General features: G+C 35.5%; 1 protein-coding gene across 4 annotated transcripts in view; it reads right to left on the bottom strand.

Annotated features, from left to right (window-relative positions):
• KCNT2 (potassium sodium-activated channel subfamily T member 2) overlaps positions 1 to 19,098 on the bottom strand; it is a 151,142-nt gene that overhangs the window by 81,530 nt on the left and 50,514 nt on the right. For all 4 annotated transcript variants that reach the window (XM_074877225.1, XM_074877226.1, XM_074877227.1 and 1 more), the window contains 3 exons: positions 15,877 to 15,951; positions 15,302 to 15,385; positions 14,627 to 14,721 (listed from right to left, as the gene is read on the bottom strand). In XM_074877225.1, the coding sequence (XP_074733326.1) occupies positions 14,627 to 14,721; positions 15,302 to 15,385; positions 15,877 to 15,951 (254 nt within the window). The remainder of the gene's footprint in view (positions 1 to 14,626; positions 14,722 to 15,301; positions 15,386 to 15,876; positions 15,952 to 19,098) is intronic.

Genomic DNA, 19,098 nt, shown 5'->3' with positions numbered 1-19,098 from the left:
CTGTTGCAGAGTTATACTCAAGCTCTTTCAGAAGTGAATTTTACTTGTAGACGTGGAAGAAACTGATTTCTGCTTGCCTTTTTATATCTCACTCACAATTTTTTAATACACTATTGCAGCCAGTCCTCACTATTTGCATTAAGCTCATCTTTTTCCCAGAAATTTTCATTCATGTTTGTTTTCATCACCAATTATCTAAAAGGACTGCACAGTATAGTGATGACATCTTCATCATTAGAAGACATGATACTGATGTATCAAGACTGATACCAGAAAGCTGACTTTTCCTGAGCCAGAATGTAGGCTCTGAGACCCCCTTGAAGCACGGTCTACCTCACAAATTCTACCCTTCTCATTCCAGGTCCTGCAAGTTGAGCTTGTAGAGCGATTATTACATATAGCAATATTTTTGTATGTGATGTATAACCGTAGCAAGAAAAACTAGTCATGGAATATTACTAGAATGGAGTATTTCTATTTACTAGAAACAGCTTTTCATATGTTTACTGAGCTTACGTATTCTTTTATTAGGCACCCAAAAGGGAGGAAAGCATTTCTTGAGAAAAACAATAGAATATGCATTTGGAAGACTAAAGGGTGGATAAATAGAAGACCCAGACATGTAGGCTAGAAACTAATGAGAAATATCTGTTTCTCACAGCAGCTGCTTGCTGTGCTTTACATAATCTTTCTGAGAACAAAGGAGAGAGGTTTGCAGACACAGAGGAGAGACAGATGGAAAATTATGGACTTACTTGAAGATTTTGAGAAGCCCAAATGAAGACTGCTGTGAAATGCTACAATTAGGTAGGAACACAGGGATAGAGATCTGTTGTGTTCCTTCCATTGCACAATTTTTACGCTTACAATGAGTAGATCATTCTGAAGGTGAATATTTATAGATCAGTGAATGCAAAAGCTTTACAATAACTTAAATGAGGATGTAATCTGTTCCATTTTGGATTTTATTATTGCGTTATTATTTACTTTTTAAGTAGTTGTGTGTATTTTTATGAAGATAGTATTTTAAGTAACGGTTCAAGATGCTGAACAATGAACAAAAGCACATTCTCTAGCATTTTTAATAATAATTGGAAGTATCAGTTAAAATAACAGCACTGCATATTATTTAAATTCTAAAGTTGTGCTGTTTTAAAATGCGGTAACCCCCTTATGTTTATAAAGTGAAGCAAGCAGACAGGTTTGTTCTCCAAGTCACAAGTTAGATGGACATATCTGTTTCCTGCATCTCTGGAAGTTGGATAAAACACACCTTTATGGGTGAGTTTAGGCAGTGGGAAACTTCCTATTGTTATCCCTTCTGGAAATCTTAAATTTAAAAAGAGTGTTTAAGGTAAATGGTTGTAGTCAGATCACATCAGGACAGTGGTGTGCACTTCCCTCATTTCAAGTTGTGCTGTGAAATCACTGACTCATTGATGGTCTTTTCTCTGTTATCATGAGTATTTCCCTTCAATATTTTTGTGGTTATGTGTGTAAATATGGCATCATTTAAACTTCTTTCATATGCATAGGTGTTGTCAGTGTTGGTACCTTTGCCAGTGAGGTCACCTGTACAGAAAAGAATAAAGGCCACTAGTTACCGTCAAAGCTGTAGCCTCCTTGCAAACATCAGAAATAGTTTTGCTTCATTTCTTTGATTCCTCTCAGCTCTTACCAACTTGTTCCAGTCTTGGGGTACTTTCATCATCTTCCTTATTTTTGTAGAGAACTCGAAATTGTGAAGGATAGTGACAAGGGATGGACTGATAATTAAATGGGAGGATGACTGCAGTCTAAGCAACAGTGGAGAAAAATCTGACCAATAATTATGCAGTGAGCAAAATGGAAGCATACATTGTGTTGCTGCTTTACAAGGGCGGTGTCCATCAAGCTGGTTAAATGGGTGGCTGTATGGGCAGTCTCAAGACAATTACACTGATGTGCTGTCTCTGTCTATTTAGAAACGCTATCTGTAGGCTCACAATGAGTAGAAAGTTCACTGAAAAGAGTAGTACAAGATCCAAAGGGGTGTATGGAAACCACCATCTGACTTAAAGTGTGTATATATATATATAATATATATATATTTTTTTTTTAATACTCATATGGTATGCTTTGGCTCCTTTATTTCATAGTAATTTGTTATTAAAAAAACAAGAGCAGAAGCAAAAATATGTGCCACATAAATAAATTTTTCTTGTTTGTGTTCCTACTGGAAAGGCATTTTTACTTCAAAGTTGCCTCCTTGCTGTCCTACTATCTTAGCAAGAGATAACTTGTTTGGGCAATGACCAGGGAAACAACTGGCCTGTGAACAAGATATAATTAAGCACCAGGCTTAATGCTTAGGTTTGCTGAAATACCAGAAAGGGGGCAAACACTAAATAGAGGTTGACTAGTGAAGTGAAAATTACAGGAGGTAAATGCTGGGAGATAAAAGCAATATATTCTATCATGTATTACAGAAGTAGGCTCCTTTATGGTTTGGGTTTCTGCTTGGAGGCCTAGCAATTCTTCTAGCTATGAGCCAGAGGACTTAGGTACCTTGGACTGTCTGTATCGTGCTTGGTTTGATCAGCAAGCTCCATGATTTCATCATCATTCTCCTCCTGCTCCTCACTATTGTTAACACTGCTGGAGTCCTGATGGTGTTTTCAATGAAATGTTCTGATTGAATGAAAAAGCCTGAACTTTACAATACCTAAAGAGCTTCCTGAAAATCATACAAGTTTTTTATGAATTCCATCTGAGTTTTATTCTTTGGGCCACCAGTTTTGACCACGTGTTTGCTTGAAGAAAAACTTTCAACTCTGATAATTTCTTTGGCTACAATTCAAATGGATTCTAACCTCACAGGACTATTCTGAAGCGTGAGGTGTGACTGTTTAACGATCCCAAGTATTGTTTATGATAGTTTATGATGAAATCCCAACAAGCTACATTCTCAAAATAGAGTACTTGATTATACTCATTATTTAAAGGAAAAGCACAGGTTGTATCAGGATGACCAAAAAACAGCAGACATATGAGTGAAGAGGGAAGCTGATTCAAGTAGCCAGCAAAATAATATGGGATTAATGATCATAATACTGTAAGGATGAAGGCAGAAGAGGAAACAGAAAGAACAACACTGTGACTACCAGGACTGACAGCACACTATATAGTTAGTCTCTGCTATGTTTTGTCTGGCGTATTTTCCCCTTGATTGCTTAGCCCACAGAGAATACTCAGTAAAATTTTATTCTTACTAGATACTCACTAAAGCCCTTAGCATTAGAGTTCCACTCTGAATATTCAATATGAAGTATCTCATGCTTGCCTTAAAGTTGGCTGAATCTTTATTTTCTGCTTCTTTTTTTCCTTTTCAGTTTTAGAATATTAGCAAAGTGAACAAAAAGAGATTGAGTGAAGGAGTGAAGTTAAAACATGGCCCACAATCATTCTTTTTGCCATACTTATCCAATTCTGGTAAAAGCACATACATGCCCTCATGTAGCTGTGCCCTCTCATTTGAACTTCTCTGCATAAAATATTTCCTTTTACTTTGTTTCACTGTTCATCAGTAATGATAACAAACTTGCAAACTTTGGGAATGTATTTAATTTGTTGATATCAACACACTGTAAACTGAAAAGCAAATTAAGTACAAGTGCTCATTCTCAGCAATTGACTAAGGGTCATCATAAATGTAAGCCAGTAATAATAGATGTCCTGAAAATAAGAGAAGGTTACTCAAAAGCTTACTGGAATGCCATCAAGACTTTTGTTCTCACATTGTACAGTTAAGCAAAGCAGCAGAATGCGTATGATTATAGGAGACCATAATGTGTTGGCTACCTTTAAATAGCCTCACCCCTTACACGATCTAGTCCTTTTGTAATATATTAGTAAACAGACTGCTTTGCTGCAGAATGTAATTACTGATGGTATTCTGTGCTCAAAGGAACTGACAATTTGATTTCATGGCTGTTGTTAAGTTTTCAGTCTGCAAAGTCAGCCCATGGTTTGTACTTAAGTGTTTACTAAATGAACACCAATTATTTTTTGTTCCTTATTACTGTGACTCAGGCACTTCCACTCTAATATACAGTATATATAATTTTTCATATATATTGCAGAAATGTACAACTTTCACAAACATAAAAAATATAGCTGTGTTTTTGCAAAGAATGGGAGTACATACTTGACTTCAAGCTTACATTTGAGTTCCTTTATAAGTATACAGTTAGATATTTTACTGAGGTTGAGAGATGACAAAACTCAATATAATTTACTATTTTTAACTTTTTTTAGGAGAAGGTGTTAATTGCCAATGAAAGTACAGAACTCATTAATCAGAATGCTGTTTATTTGGATTAGACCTGAAGGGTCTTTATTTACGGACTTCTGCTTTGTGGGGGAGAGGGAGAATGAAAAGCGGTATCTGCTAACAATGCTAGAAATACAAATTTATTGCATCTGAGATACCATTTGGAGATTAATCTTTAACACTCTCTGACATCAAGTTGACTTTTAACTGTTGTGACTAGGTCAAACGATTGACAGACCGGTGTGTTTTGGTAAAGACTTTTTTTGAAGTCCATAAGCAATTATCAGAGTTGAGTTTACAAGTAACATTTTTGTAATGAATCATACTTTTAATTCCTTACTTCCTTTATTTAAGCTCAGTAAGTTATTTTGGCATGTGACAGCTCTGGCATGGGGGATGGGGGCCCTGTTGCTAATGGAAAGAGTATCACACAGGTGAGTTAGAGGAATCCATGGGCATTTTACATGTATTTATCACCTAAATGTGACACTATGTTTGGATGACTGTCTGCCCCTCTAGTGTTCATCTGTTTGAAAAACATCTGTCTGAACATTATAGTAATTTCTAATGGAATACCAAGTATACAGAAGAGAAAGATGAGACTTTTTTCTTTTGAAATTCATTGTAAATGCACTAAAATCCATCTTCTTCTTAAATCATCTCATATCACATCCCTGCCAAAGCCTCTGACATGTCCTTTCAGTATTCCATAGTTATGCCCAATACAGGGTGTGAGTGAATAACTCCTGGTGGCTGATGCCAGTTTCTGTTGTTAGTATGGCCAAAGTTGTACCGACATATTTTTTTAACCTCACTTTCTGATCTGAGAAATATGAACTTTGTTAAACTTCACAGCCTTAAAATACAGTTGGAATATGAAACAGACAATAAAAGTGAACAAATCATTAAAGAGTTATGCTGATCACAAATCAGCATAATGAGTTACTGCTCATCAGAGAACCAGAATAACTGATGGCATCTAATAATACAGATAAATGTGTTAGCATAAACCACCATAAACACCAAATTTTAGTAAAGTAAAATAGTTTGCCAGACTAATGAATCAGTCAATGAAAGATTATCTTTTTTTTTAAGTCTGCATGCTAATGACAACTTCATTTTTGAGCCAGGAATTGTGAGTGATGATGATTTGCTGCCAGGCATTGAATTTCAAATGGTGAAGTAACATCCTCAACATTAGTCATCCGTTGTTACACATGGCATTCTATTTGCTACTGTCTAAAATGATATAGCATTCTCAAAGACAGCATGTAGCAGGTTTTCCTTTTTACTGCAAAGATAAAACAAAGCATGTGAAATGTAATGCTTTCCTGTAATGAAAGAGGTGCAAGACAGAGGCTTTTAACACTTATTTTGTATATCAATTTGCCCCTTTATGGGGAACTTTACCTGCTTTTATTGAAGTCCTCCCAAAACCAAAGCAAAACATAAGATTTCTTTTACCAGTATGATAATACAGTATTTCACAACCTGCAGACTCTGGTTATATTCCAGATCGACTTTTATTCTAGCATTTTATTTTACCCAAGTTATTCTCGTCACCCCTGTTCTGAAGGTAACATGCATATGTAACATTTACATTTTCACACAGGATATATACTTACAAGCCTGTGATTCAGCAGCAGGTGTATGTGTGCATGTGTGTTTATAAACCAATGGAAAGCTTACTAGAGAACCCACATCCTAATAATTTGCATGCCTTTGCATGCCTGTTGAGTTTATCTCCATCGCCCCCTATGTCTTAATCCGCAAAAACTTTTCTCTGACTGCGTTTTTTCTGTGGATCTTTTTCAAGTGCTGATACATACATATCTCAAATGCATATTGCACATATTAAAATACGGTAATTGATTTTTGGTAACAGAATATGGCATTCTATTTCTCTTTGATATTTCTTATTGTCCTTGCTCTTTGGATAATCACTTCTAAATTTTCACCAAATCCCCCTTTTATATGTCATAGGGCTCACGTGACAATTACAGAATTATATGTTGTGGCCCCAGTGCTGTCCTTATGTACATCTGTGTGACACAGAAAATTAAAGCAGGCTTTGCTAATTTAATTTTAAATTTTACTAAGACTTTACATATTCCTAATAGTTGTTCTATGTTGTGCTATGTTCCTTCAAACGAACAAGGACAGTATTGCATTTAGATTAGCTTTGAGGAATTTTATGTGTTGCTTTACACATGTTGGCAAGCCATAATTAGTTAATATTGGCAGTAGCTTGATTTTATCTCCCACAAAATTCAAAATGAGATTGCTAAAGAATATGCTATGGAGATGCAGTCTTTTAGAACTGTATTTCTAACAGTCCAAGTGTTATATGACTCAAAATCATTTACTTTTTTTCCTCCTTTCATAATGGTAATTGGTCTTTGCTGCCAGAACAACCTTTGCTTGTCATGGTATCTGGTAATATTATTACTGTATTACAAGATGTCATGATAATAAAAGCTGCAAAACTGTTCTCCTGATGGCATATTCCGGGTGGATAACCTTTTGCAAAACATTGTGTATCCCTCCCAAATATTCTCAATGCATCTTTAATGAAAAGCTGTCCAGATTATTGTAAATATTAGCAGCATTTGATAACTCAGAGACATTTTTACATCACGTGAAACTTATTGGGGAAAATATTGGGAAAGAACCTGAGAGATATGTTATCTCCTTTTCGGGCAGGAGTTTGGTTTTGAATCTATTTTTACACTTTACTTAAATATGCATATTCTGATTACTGAATTTTCAGTACCTTCACAGAGCAGAAAGAACTGATTAGAAGAGAATGATAACAAATGATTCACAGGATAGAGGCTGGAACTTTCAGAATGGAAAGTAATTTAATGTCCAACTCCCACCAAGAGTAGAACTCTTGCAAGCCATGCTGAAAATTTTTCCTAGTGTCAATTAAAAATAATGATTTAAACAGCACACTAGTAGATTGTGAAACTGCCATTGCATTAATTTTCAAAGGATGATTTACCTGACCTGTAGAGTTACATACCATATGAAATATTAAAATACTGTGTGGTATAACAAGACAGAACAAAAAATGTGGGTGAGTTTATTTTGTTTTTCAAATTTGTTCAAATTTAACTTTGCCCACCTTTATCCAAATGCAGTCTGGAACTACTGCTTTTCAAGTTAATAAATGATCTGCAAGCTGTGCCACAAAATCAGCAAATCTTTGATTGTAACTTGAAAAGATCACAAGTACCTGAAGCCCCAACTCATCTTCCAGGGTGCAATAAAACAACAGAAATCTCTTAATCATATTGTTTACTTCCTTAATTTAATATTAAAAAGAATGGGAAGATTTGCTTATAAGTAATCTGTTGCTGACATTCCATTTCACAGAGGCTTTATAAAGGGCAGATTTCTGAGCTACCATTTAGTCTGATTATTTTTTATTTTCAGAAGACAAGATGACTACAAATGTATCTCTCACACTCTGAAGATAATTGAGACTGAACTCTCTAACCTTTATGACTTTGTTCCACAGACCACAGTAAATAGGCTATTCAAAGTATTATTAATTTCCCTAGTCTCTGAGTCTAGTTTTAAATGTTTCATTACATCAGTTGCACAAAGAATTCCCTGCATGTAGCATGGGAAAGATGCTGACGTAATTATTTTAGAAATAACTATGTAGAAACATCTAAAAAGATTAACAAAGGAAATATTATGTCACTACCAAATTAGTAACTAAAATAGCATGAAAATCACAGTATAATTATCTAGGCTTCCATGGAAACCATGTTTGATGGGTAGCCAAAAACACTTCTGATTGGGCTTCCATATTTCTTCTTTCCCTATAATAAACATGATTTCTGTTCTGCATTTCACAAACAACTAATGACTTTTTCTGTAGCATAAGTTCTTATCCTTTACTCTTTAAGCAGCACTCTAACAGCACTGATCGCCCATATGCTTTTTTGAATTTAAACATGTAAAATTATTTTTAAAAATATATTATGACAAATACCACACTATCAACCAAAGGGGAAAAAAATAAATTTATATCTGGTAATATTTCTTGTGTTGTGATAATACAATGATTGCATAAAAATAAGCAAAAGTTGGGGTTTTTATTACATCTTTTTCATTGTAATTTTTCATGATATTTTCTCATCAAGTCTTCTCAAAGGTTTTGGCTCTTAAGTACTAATAATACGGATGTAAGTAAATGATCCCCAGTGTTAGCAAAGGTGAAAAAGGATGTCCCATCCCCTAAATCCGTATTCCATTAGAAATAGTAGCAGTTTTATCTGAACTTGTGCTTCATTTAAATATTCTAAATTGACAGCTATTTGTGGCAATACTCCACTTTCACATGCTTCTTACATAGCAGATTTTACCAAAGCCACCTTAGAAATTTCTATACCTAAGTAAACTCTGTATGCAATATGTTTTTCTCCTATCAAAGTTGATGAAAATGTTGTCATTGTGTTCATACACACAGTTTTTCCCAGAAGGCAATAGTTCAGATATTTTTTAATTGAATTTATAGATTATTTGTTCACAAACAACAAATGGATATTTTAAGAAATGTTTTGTTATTGACCTTCCAGAGGCTGCACAACCATTTTAGTGTTCCATCACTTAAGGAAGTGTTAAGGTAGTGTCTGAAGTAGACTTCAATTCTAATTGTATACACTCACAGGAAAACCCATACACACTGCCCTGATTCCAGCAATCAAGAAGCAGGATAAGGGTAGGGTGGAAGTTGGTACAAAGGATTTGGAAGGTACTACCTGTGCTACCTGGCTTACTTCTAGATCTGTTTATGTTTGGGGAGTACTGCATAGCAATATTTCAAAACAGAAAATAGACATCCTTTGAAACAAGCAAGTTCCGGACAGATCTGCTTTACTTCAGAGAAAGAAAAGCACAACCGCTATTATCTTAATACTTTGTGGGATTCTTGTAATAGTTGAATAATTCATTTTGTATTATTTACAATTATTTACAATTACTTACAATTTTCAATTAATGTTCTATAATATTCTGGGATTTAAATTCTGCAACTCCTGTTTAGTCCATTAAATCCTGAGACTTCATGTGCTCTACCACCTTAGAATCATTGGATCTGATCAAACAAAATTACAGAATTACAATTTAATTTTGTGCTATTTTTGAATACAGAAAATCTCTCTAAATCATAAACTGAGATTTGGCCTGAGCACTGAGAGCACTATACTATGACACATAACATCACAGAAAGAACTGTAGACCCAAAAAACATTCTACATTACATAATCCACCAACACTCTTCACGTTCATCCTACTTAATGCTACGCATCTTTCTTGGAGAACTGCCATTGTAGGCTCCTGATATAATCAATACAGAAGGGCAGAGATGCACAGACCTCCACGTGGTGAGTTAGTTCCCTTCAGATCTGCATTGCCCTCTGAGTTGTCAGTCTCTACTTATTGATAATAAAGGGAACTGGAGCATTGAGATGCCTTATTTTCCCTAACATTATGTGGGATTAATCGTTTTCTGTTTGGTTGTTTTTCTTCTGTAACATGGTGTTCCAAATCTGAAGGTCTTGATTTGTCTTGTTGGACTAGATCATTGTCTGCATTTATTTTCACCCTTACAAGCAACTACTGTTTCCTCCAGATGAGAATTTTGACATGTAATTGACACTGAGGCTACAGTACTGGCATACTAAGTTTATTCTGTAAATCAGTGTGTGGAAACATCCTAATTTTCTGATGTTGAAAGCACTGAAGAGATAAAAAATGTTAAGATTGACCTCAGTGAGCTTTCAGTGAAGACATAAGCAAAGTTTGTGCAGGCTTCTTAGTTTTCAGTATGAAAAAATTAAAGGCCCAGCTCAGTTTGTAGCCACCTTTTTCACTTTTCATCATTCTACACTGTTGGTATATGACTAACACTGATTTAAAAAGCAAAATAAGTCTTAATAGATGATTCACTGTGTCACAGAAAGATGCCTGAAATATTCATTCACTGTTATTTGTCTTCTTGTACAGTTTACAGAAATAATTAGCATTCCGTTTGACAAACAGGTGCAAACATCCATTAGCTAAATGACACAACATATACTTTGACTAGGTCTGTAACTTTCACTAGAAGTCTATCAATAGTAGCTGCTGAACAGTGTCATATGGGAGTACACATCTTTTAGTGTATGTTTAATCACTCCGGTTAGGTGGCCACTGAGGTATTTAAGGAAAGAAAAATTATTGGATAGCCTAATCTGTCTTTGAAATCAGAAGAAAAGAGAAAAAAAATCCTTGTATGTAATCTGTAAACTACACATACATGGAGTTGGTCTTATGAATTTATTGATCTGCAAATGAGTTCTACCCCCAAATCCATAAACAGTTATAATCAAAAATCAGAGCGGAACAGAGAAAAAATTTTGTTATGTGATTAGTTTGTTCTGTAATAAGATTGAAAATTGTTAACTGTATACAAAAACACAGAAGGAGCCTTTTCCCACTATATTCTGAGTGTAAAGGACAGCTTGAATAATGGTATCTTATTATATGCAGACAGGCGCAAAGTTGATGTGGAAGAGCTCCTTTTATGCATTTATAGTTTTTTTAAAATGTTTTCTATAAATATGCTGTTTTCTTACAGCTATTGTATCTAATATAGATCCCCAAACTGATCTGTTGAGAAAGACAACAAGTCAAATAGTAACAAAAGCAATGCTGTTGTCTACACACTAGAAAAACAAGTTACAATGTACTGGGCCAGATTTTCTCCCTCCATTGTAAACCATCAGGAGACCAGGAGGTCCAGCCAGGCTCTTCCCCAGGGTCCTGGGTGTGCTGAGGCACTTCTAAGTGACTGGGACTGAACAGTGCTCTCTCAAATATGGAGGAATAATTTCAGTTCTGGCTAGACAGATAGATGGCAGAGGCACGTTCCTACTCACTGAACATGCACCCAAAGATCAGACATAAGTATCTTCTGATAAAAATGTCCTCTTACTCTGTAAACACATGAGCTTTCAGAAAAGATCGCATGATATACATTCTGCAGCAAAATTGGACTTTTAGAATTATCAGTGGAGACATGTGAGCTCCAATATGCTTGTACATATGCAGCTATTTTGTACTCTGTACAGAACTACAAGTTTCTGTTATTGCCCAAGGACGTAAAGAAAGCATATCTTTTGTACCTCAGCAAAAACCCTACTTTTAAATATGCTAAAAATAAACCCAAAATTCTGAAAAAAAATTTATTATCTTAATTGATTAGCATACCTTTTAGATATGAACTAATTGCTGGAAAGCATTTATTTGTTTTAAACTTTCTCACAGAAATGACCATCAATAGACTTACAAAAGGTTTCAGTCTCACTTGAAGCAGTAAGAAACCACTTTTGTGGCACCTTCTCAGTGCACCAGTCTAACTGAGCTAGTAAAAAATGAAAGTAGAAAGAGGAGTCTTTCTGGACTTCATACCATCTTGGACTTCTTATAAAATGGTGTAATCCCCATACAAAGCTATGTGCCGCCTCTTTCTCTGTATCTGATAAAAACCAATCGTTTTGGACAGAAGCCAGTGTTGCAAAGTTATATTGACTTCCAAAGTGCTGAGATGCCAATGTTCCTACTGAAGCAAATAGTAAAAGCAAGGCTGTCAACCAGGAACTATGAAGGGCTGTGGTGTTACAGGTTAATCCATACAGTGCCGGAAAATTGTTACCTCATTAATCTTAAAGGGAGGCAGGGAGGCACGGTGAAAGCAGTTATCAGTGGTGCCAAAAGCACACCATGAGCATGTCCCCATGGTACTGAATACATCTAAGCGGAAAGTGCTCTGAAACTGTAAGTACTGTAAGCAAGATATTAATCTAGGCTTATTAATTTTGCATTACTGAAGCTATGGTGCTTCATGGACCAAGGCAGTATCTCTAAATGTAGCCAAAACATGGTTATGAAAACAGACTGGTGCTGGCGCAAAATTTTTTTGTGTTGTGCTCCATTACATGTATGGATAAGTCTAGTGCTGGCTCCCGTATGTGTTTGGGGAATACACTTGGTTACCATTTGCTGTTGCAGAAAATGTGGAAGATCAGCCTAATGAAAGTCATCCTTAAGTGTACTGATTCCAGAAATGGACTTTGCTCCTCTTTCAGCATGAAGAAACTTACGTAAGCTCTAAATGATGTCTCTTAAAATGAAACATTGTCTCAAATTCACCATAGATGTAATGTAATCAAAGACATTAAGCTAATTGCTTTTGACTTGTTTTAGACATTTTTTTAGATATTTTAAAAATAGACTCTGTAATATAAAATCATACATAGATAGGTAAAAAAGTGTAAAAATGCCATTATGTATGTTCATATAAGCGATAGTAACAACTGCCTAAACAGAACTCATCTTAGGCAAGCTGCAGATGCTTGAACAACTATTCTTAGTCATTCCAAAAGTGCTTCATTTCCTTAGTTACTGCATTATTGGGTGTTTTCATCCTATTTAGCTTATTTTGCAGTCTAGCAGGGTCAATACTAGGTCAGTATATAATGATCTATAATGAGCTGGTATCTGCGGCTGTTGAGACCAGACATAATTTCTGTAGGTGAGCTTGCCATTTTCTGCATGTTTTACTGTCAGTTATTAAAATGCCTGGTGGTGAGCATGATGTTCTGGTTAGCTGCAGCTTCTGTACCTTATTCAGCCAGGGATCATCTCAGTGGGTTCTTTGGAAACATTCTTGTTACTAGCTTACTTCCGTGAGAACTGGATACACATTTTATTCAGCAGTTCAGTAAAATACTGAAGTAGGTTAGTAAAAAAGGTGAAGGCGTATTTACTCAAGAGCGCTTTGTATTGTAAAACATTAAAAAGAAAATTAGAGCCAATTAAAAATGTCCAAGTGCTACAGTGATAAAATTTTATGCATTCTGGTTCAAGTATTGTACTCCTTATTCACATAAAATTTCCTGTTAAAGTGTCATAATATTCAATAGGAAATTTAATCTCACAAAAATTCATTACTGTTTAGAAGTGGCAGCATTTGTCATTATGCAGTCGTGTGGCCATAAGACAGAGGGTAAAATTGGACCATTTATTTAGCCGCTGGCTAGAACAAGCTCCTCTTCTTGAATAAAGGACAGAGAGGGACAAGACTGGAAAAGGCCATGTGTTATTTTACACTATTACCAAAAGGGTTAGGCAGCACACAACAGTGGTTATCAGAAAAACAAGCTAGAGAAATAAAGTAAGAGAAAATCAAATCACTGTCTCCAAAATGACAGACCAAACTTTATCAGTGTGCTGACTCAAAGGCACCCTGTCTGGCAAAATAAATACAGGTGATTTAGCCTCTCCACACAGAATCATCTTCTCTGTTCACTGCCCCCTTGTACACCATCTTGTAACAACACAGGTTTCCTCTACTTTTTTTTGGTTTTTCTGTATATGATACTTGCTTCTCAGGCGCTACTGCTGAGAAAATTCTGTATGTTAAGTAAGCTACCAAGCTACATTATAACCGCTATCCATTTATACAAACATAAGCATGACCATACTGGGTGAGACCCAAGACTCATGTAGTCTACTTTGTCGGTCTCCAGCAGATCCCTAAGGTATAGTATAAAAATGGGGCAATCAGCTGGTGTTTCCTGTGGATCTTTTCCTAGCTTCCAATAATCTGCAGCTCATGAATTTCATTAATCAAATACATTTATATTTAATGCCATTGACAGATTTTTCTCCATGCTTCCCAAACTCCTGTAAATTTAAGTTTTCAAGATCTTGCAGCAAAAAGTTCTTCAGAGTAACACATTTTAGTTGTCTGAATCTACCATCCACTACTTTTTGTAATCTAGAATAATTAAATCTACACTTTCTGTAATCTAAGATTATTAACCGCTGTCCCCTGTACTCCTTATGGGAACCTGATTTGGCTGCCATCTCGCATATTTTTCTCTCTCGCCAGTCAGAGGAAGGTGGCCTTAGTATGGATACTTCTGTTGATACTCTTCAAATTCGGGTGACTTTTCTGCTGAGATTGCAGTCTTGGTACATATATGACTTTTTCCTCACTCTTGTCTGCTGTGTTTTTGCATCATCTGCATTTCCTTCCTTAAAAGTGAGAATGATTCCCCTTTCCCATGCATGCAGATTCTGTTTCCAAACCCAGTGTATCAGGACCCCAGTAGTACCAAGTGTTAGTTAACTGCAAGAATACTACTTTCTTTATTTCAATGCATGATTTCCACAATGCCTGTTTTATCACCGTGTAGTAAAGGAAGAAAAGTCAATATATGTAATAAAAACAAAGGGGTTTTGGCCACTTACCAAGTGAAGATAAGACATAGTAAGGTAGATATTAAAATGAGGACTTGGTTAAACATTGCAGACTGTGTGCGTTGGATGGCTCTGTGAAGATCATTCTGTATTAATGGAAAATACGTGTTATTTTTGGTTTTGAATTAATAAGGCATGAGCTGATTCTATAGAGGAATTATATAGTGCCCTGATAAATGCAGTCATTCAAATGCACTTAGAATTTGCTGATCATATAGAAGGGTGCAAAAGAGCCAGCTGTGATTCTGTGATTATTTAACTAGTTCTTTGTTCGCGCTGGCACAATCCTGATACTATTGCAAGCTGCCTTAAGGTCTGTCTGCTCATGTCTAGCTTACAAATTACAGGCTGCAAGGGCCAATTAAGGCATAGCAGTTGAGTTCCCTGCAATTGCATATAAATGAAAGAGTAGCAAAAGAACCAGCCATTCCAAATTTCCCTTATTGGCACAGTAACAATTTATACTAATTGAGATTTCACTGATGTCTTAATTTTTTCTACTTTTGATGCAGAAATCAGTTTAGCAACGCTTGACCATTTGTATAATCTAAATACGGATCTGGTTAGCTTCCTATTAAAGTTGGACAGTGGGCCATACTGCCAAAATCCCACTAAAGACTAAAAAAATAGAAACTCTAAAATAATTATTTCCTTGGTCATACTTACAATCATATTCTCTAAAGCATGCTTTGCCAGCCAACAATTTAAAAATACAGGAATAAACAGGTTTCTTAGGACTGGCCAGAAAATCTGAAATAAAAATTAACAAATTTATTAAAAACTTTTCTATTCAAGAATAGAGCTTTTCTATTCAAGCAGCAATGAAACACTTGGGAAAAATACTTATTATTAACGTGTTTCTAGTGTGAGATATTGCTTTAAATAACATTTTTTTCTTCTTTTGTGATGAAATGTATGTAAGATAATTTGATAAAATAAGGACAGTCAGTTTTCAGTGCAGACACCTGAGATTCTTAGATTTTTATATCTACCTGGTTTATTTTATTGACTGTGCTGTAGGTTGAGTTAGAGGGGTTTGGTTTTGTTTGTCCCTTATACGGAGGAAGGGGAAAGTGATCTGTATTATTACTTCATTCAAGTAGGAACTATCTTCCTCTTGTTGACAAATTTCTGTTCCTACAGGCACAAATTTGTCATCCCCGTAAGATTCAATATACTTAAAAAATTAAGAGTATTTGTGCAGCTATAATGTACAAATGTATTAATTCAAATATGTTTACCGTGATGATGAAAGGGACAGCATTAATTATTTCCAGGAGAAAGGGTATTCTCAGAATTTGTTCCCAGATATTTCCCTTCAAAGAAAAGGAAAAAAAACCCATCATGTCACAGCAGGCTTACATATAGTTCTGATGAGAAATATATGTGATATTCCAATGCCACATATGGAGTCCCTCCCACTAGCTGAATTTCAGGAAGATCGTTCACCTCAGATATAAACACATATGTCAAATGTGAATATAGAATATAGGCCACTCTGGCCTATTTTTCTTACTGTTTATCATAATGTACCTCACAGGTTAAAATATATACTTTTAAATCTGTATTTTTACTAGAGTGGTTCTATGTTTCCATACGACTGTATTTTTCCTTGCTATGACCTAGTTAGTAAGACAGCTCAAATGAAGAATTCTAATTGCATTAACTAGTCAACTCATTCTCTCAGCTAATGAAGAGCTTCATGAAATTAAGTTGGGTTTTTTTCAAAGCATAATACGCTCCTGTTTTCTTCTATTGCATTTTTAGGTACCTTGGAATCAGACACAGACATCTTGTCTCTGTTACTTCATTCTTCAAAGGTTAGTTTACTTTTATTCTTACATGCACACTTACATACAGATCAGGAGGTGAGGTTCCTGTCCTAAGTAATTTATCTTTTTAATAATTCTCATTTTTCAGTGCCTCTTCATACAAGTAACAGACTACCCTGCTGGCAAATTCTTTTATCTGCAACTATTTCTACTTCTTTTTCTTAGAAGCCTCTAAATCTTTAAAATCCTGCATTACAGTGCTTTAGCTTTTGACTGTGCCAAAGTTTTTCTTACCTTAATCATTATTGTCTTAAAGTGTCTAAAAACTAGAGGCAAAGCCCTAGTACAGCCTAAGAGTTGCAGAGACATATACACAAAAGCCACAACCCGCTCAGAAGACTTTTTACCATCAAATCAACTGTTTTGATCACCCCTATGCACAGGTGACTGCCCTGTAGTCCATACTAATGTTTGTTATGAATGATGAGCCACTCTCCATACATCCTTCTGATAGAACTTCATGGCAAAATATAAAGCAAAAGAGGAATGCAAATATGTTGTATTTTCCAAAGAAAAAATACCAGCCCATTTTCTCTTAATTTTGTTTCATTAGCCTCTGCATGTCAGTCACAGATGTCTGGGTATGTCTCTTTATTAATTCTAATCCTGCTATTAAGATATTAACTTATTAAGAAATAAGTACTAAAAAGAGGAATGAAATCAAGTTAGTATTCTATAGTGAGTCCTTCCTTCCTTTGCATTTATCTTCTTTTATCTTTACTTTGTATTTTCTCTTTTCCAACTGTTTTGGAAAGAGAAGTAAGGAAGACAGTCTAGTGTTTAATATTTGAATTAGGACTACAAGATCAAAGTTCTGTATTTCTGCCACAAACACCTCAGTACATTTCAGGGCTTTCTGGAACTTGATCTTGCTTACGTGAAATTAGAGGTCTTCCCATATATTTCAATGAAAGTGGTACTGATCTTTTAATCTGCATGGGGATAATACTATTTCTTTCCACATCTGAGCAGTGACTGTGAATGATTAGATGTTAGGATGAAAATCCATACATTTAAAAAAGAAGGTAGTTAAAATTCAGTGACTTACAGCTTTACTAACTCTGTATTATCGACTCCATCACAGGTAATGCAATAACAGTGTAGCATATATAATGTCAATATTACAAGAATTTGCAGTACAGTATTATATTTTCAGTTGCAATGACATATGAATCTTTCCTGTTAAAAAAACCATCTGATATAACCACTGAAAATTAAACACAAGCTCCATAGCATATAAAATTCTTTTTCTATTTTTAACTTCACATCTGGAAGCCACTGTACCTATGGGACAGGGATTATTGTGTTTCATGTAATTGTAATCGGTGGGAGTTAGGCAAACTTGAATAATATTAAATATTTCATGTGATAAGCAGCCCTGTAAACATAGGTGAAATTATGAGACTGTAAACTGAGGTTTTATTTGTAGGAATAATAAACTAAAAAGAAAATTTGATTTCCCCAACTGACCCACTCTGTATTTTCACTAATTTCCTCATTTTTAATGTTAAGAGCTTTCTCTTCTGAGTTATAGAAAATAAATGTCACATAATTTACTTGTGCAGGCAAAAATGCCTGTGCAGATGTGCTCCAGGTACTTAGCAATGTGCTCAGCTGTAAGATTCTGGCTTCCACATACAAATGCATCATGACTTCTGTTAAACTGCCTTTTGCAGTGAGAATATATGGTACTGACAAAAGCAGCTAAGACTGCCTGTGTGCCAGTGATATAGTAGGATTGCCAGATGTCTGTGACAAGTTTTGGCAATGAAAATTTCTAATGTAGACATCTTTCAGAATTTTGGCCAAGGGCAAACCCTCATGTAATGGATTAAGCTGTGAGAATGCAGATTGTAAACCATTCATTCTTGGATCCAAGTGATCAGCAGTGTAATACAGTGCTACATTCTTTGCATTTCTCCCCATATAAAAGCAATAAGAAATGCAAATTCACGGTATCCTAGTAGCATAACATACTATTATGTCCTCACTGTTTTGCATGTTGAATCATTTCTCCTCTGTTATCAACCAAGTATCAGTATCCTTGGAGTATTCTCTCAAATGACTGTTTTATTTATTTTACAGGTTATTTGTTAAATCCTAGCAATGTGCACACAAATGCAAACACAATCATCTTTTTCTTGTTGTTTTCTTCCTGGCTCATTCTCTGACTTCTGCCTAAATTGTAAAAGCTTTGGAAATGTTGGCATGAAATAAGTAATCTGTCACAGATTTACATGAACCAAGACTCCTTCGGTCATCCTGGCTGTGCAGAAAGTTCTTACTTCTTGGCGTCCTGAGACTGGTGTAAAACTGGGGTAAATGGCTCTATCATGACATTTCCAGATAGTAACTAAGAGGACAGGACCAGAGGGAAGGAGGTGTTTGCATCAGGTGGATTCCCAAAGTGCATTTCAGTACTATCATTCTTCCTTACATTACTTTCATGCCCTTATGGGGAGTGAAAATACAGCCATCATAAAATTGCCTCAACTTCTGTGACAGGTATATGCAGCAAATCAGGATAGTAGAGCTTTATACTCACTGCACACTAATAAGTACCTTCTCATGGGAGCTGACTTGCCAATATTGCTCTCATCTCCTGTACTCACTGAAATGGATGCAGACCAC

The sequence above is a fragment of the Strix uralensis genome, chromosome 8, assembly GCF_047716275.1.
Source record: "Strix uralensis isolate ZFMK-TIS-50842 chromosome 8, bStrUra1, whole genome shotgun sequence".
NCBI classification, from domain to species: Eukaryota; Metazoa; Chordata; class Aves; order Strigiformes; family Strigidae; genus Strix; species Strix uralensis.
The sequence above is the reverse complement of the archived record's forward strand: the minus strand, read 5'-3'. Positions and strand labels throughout refer to the sequence as shown.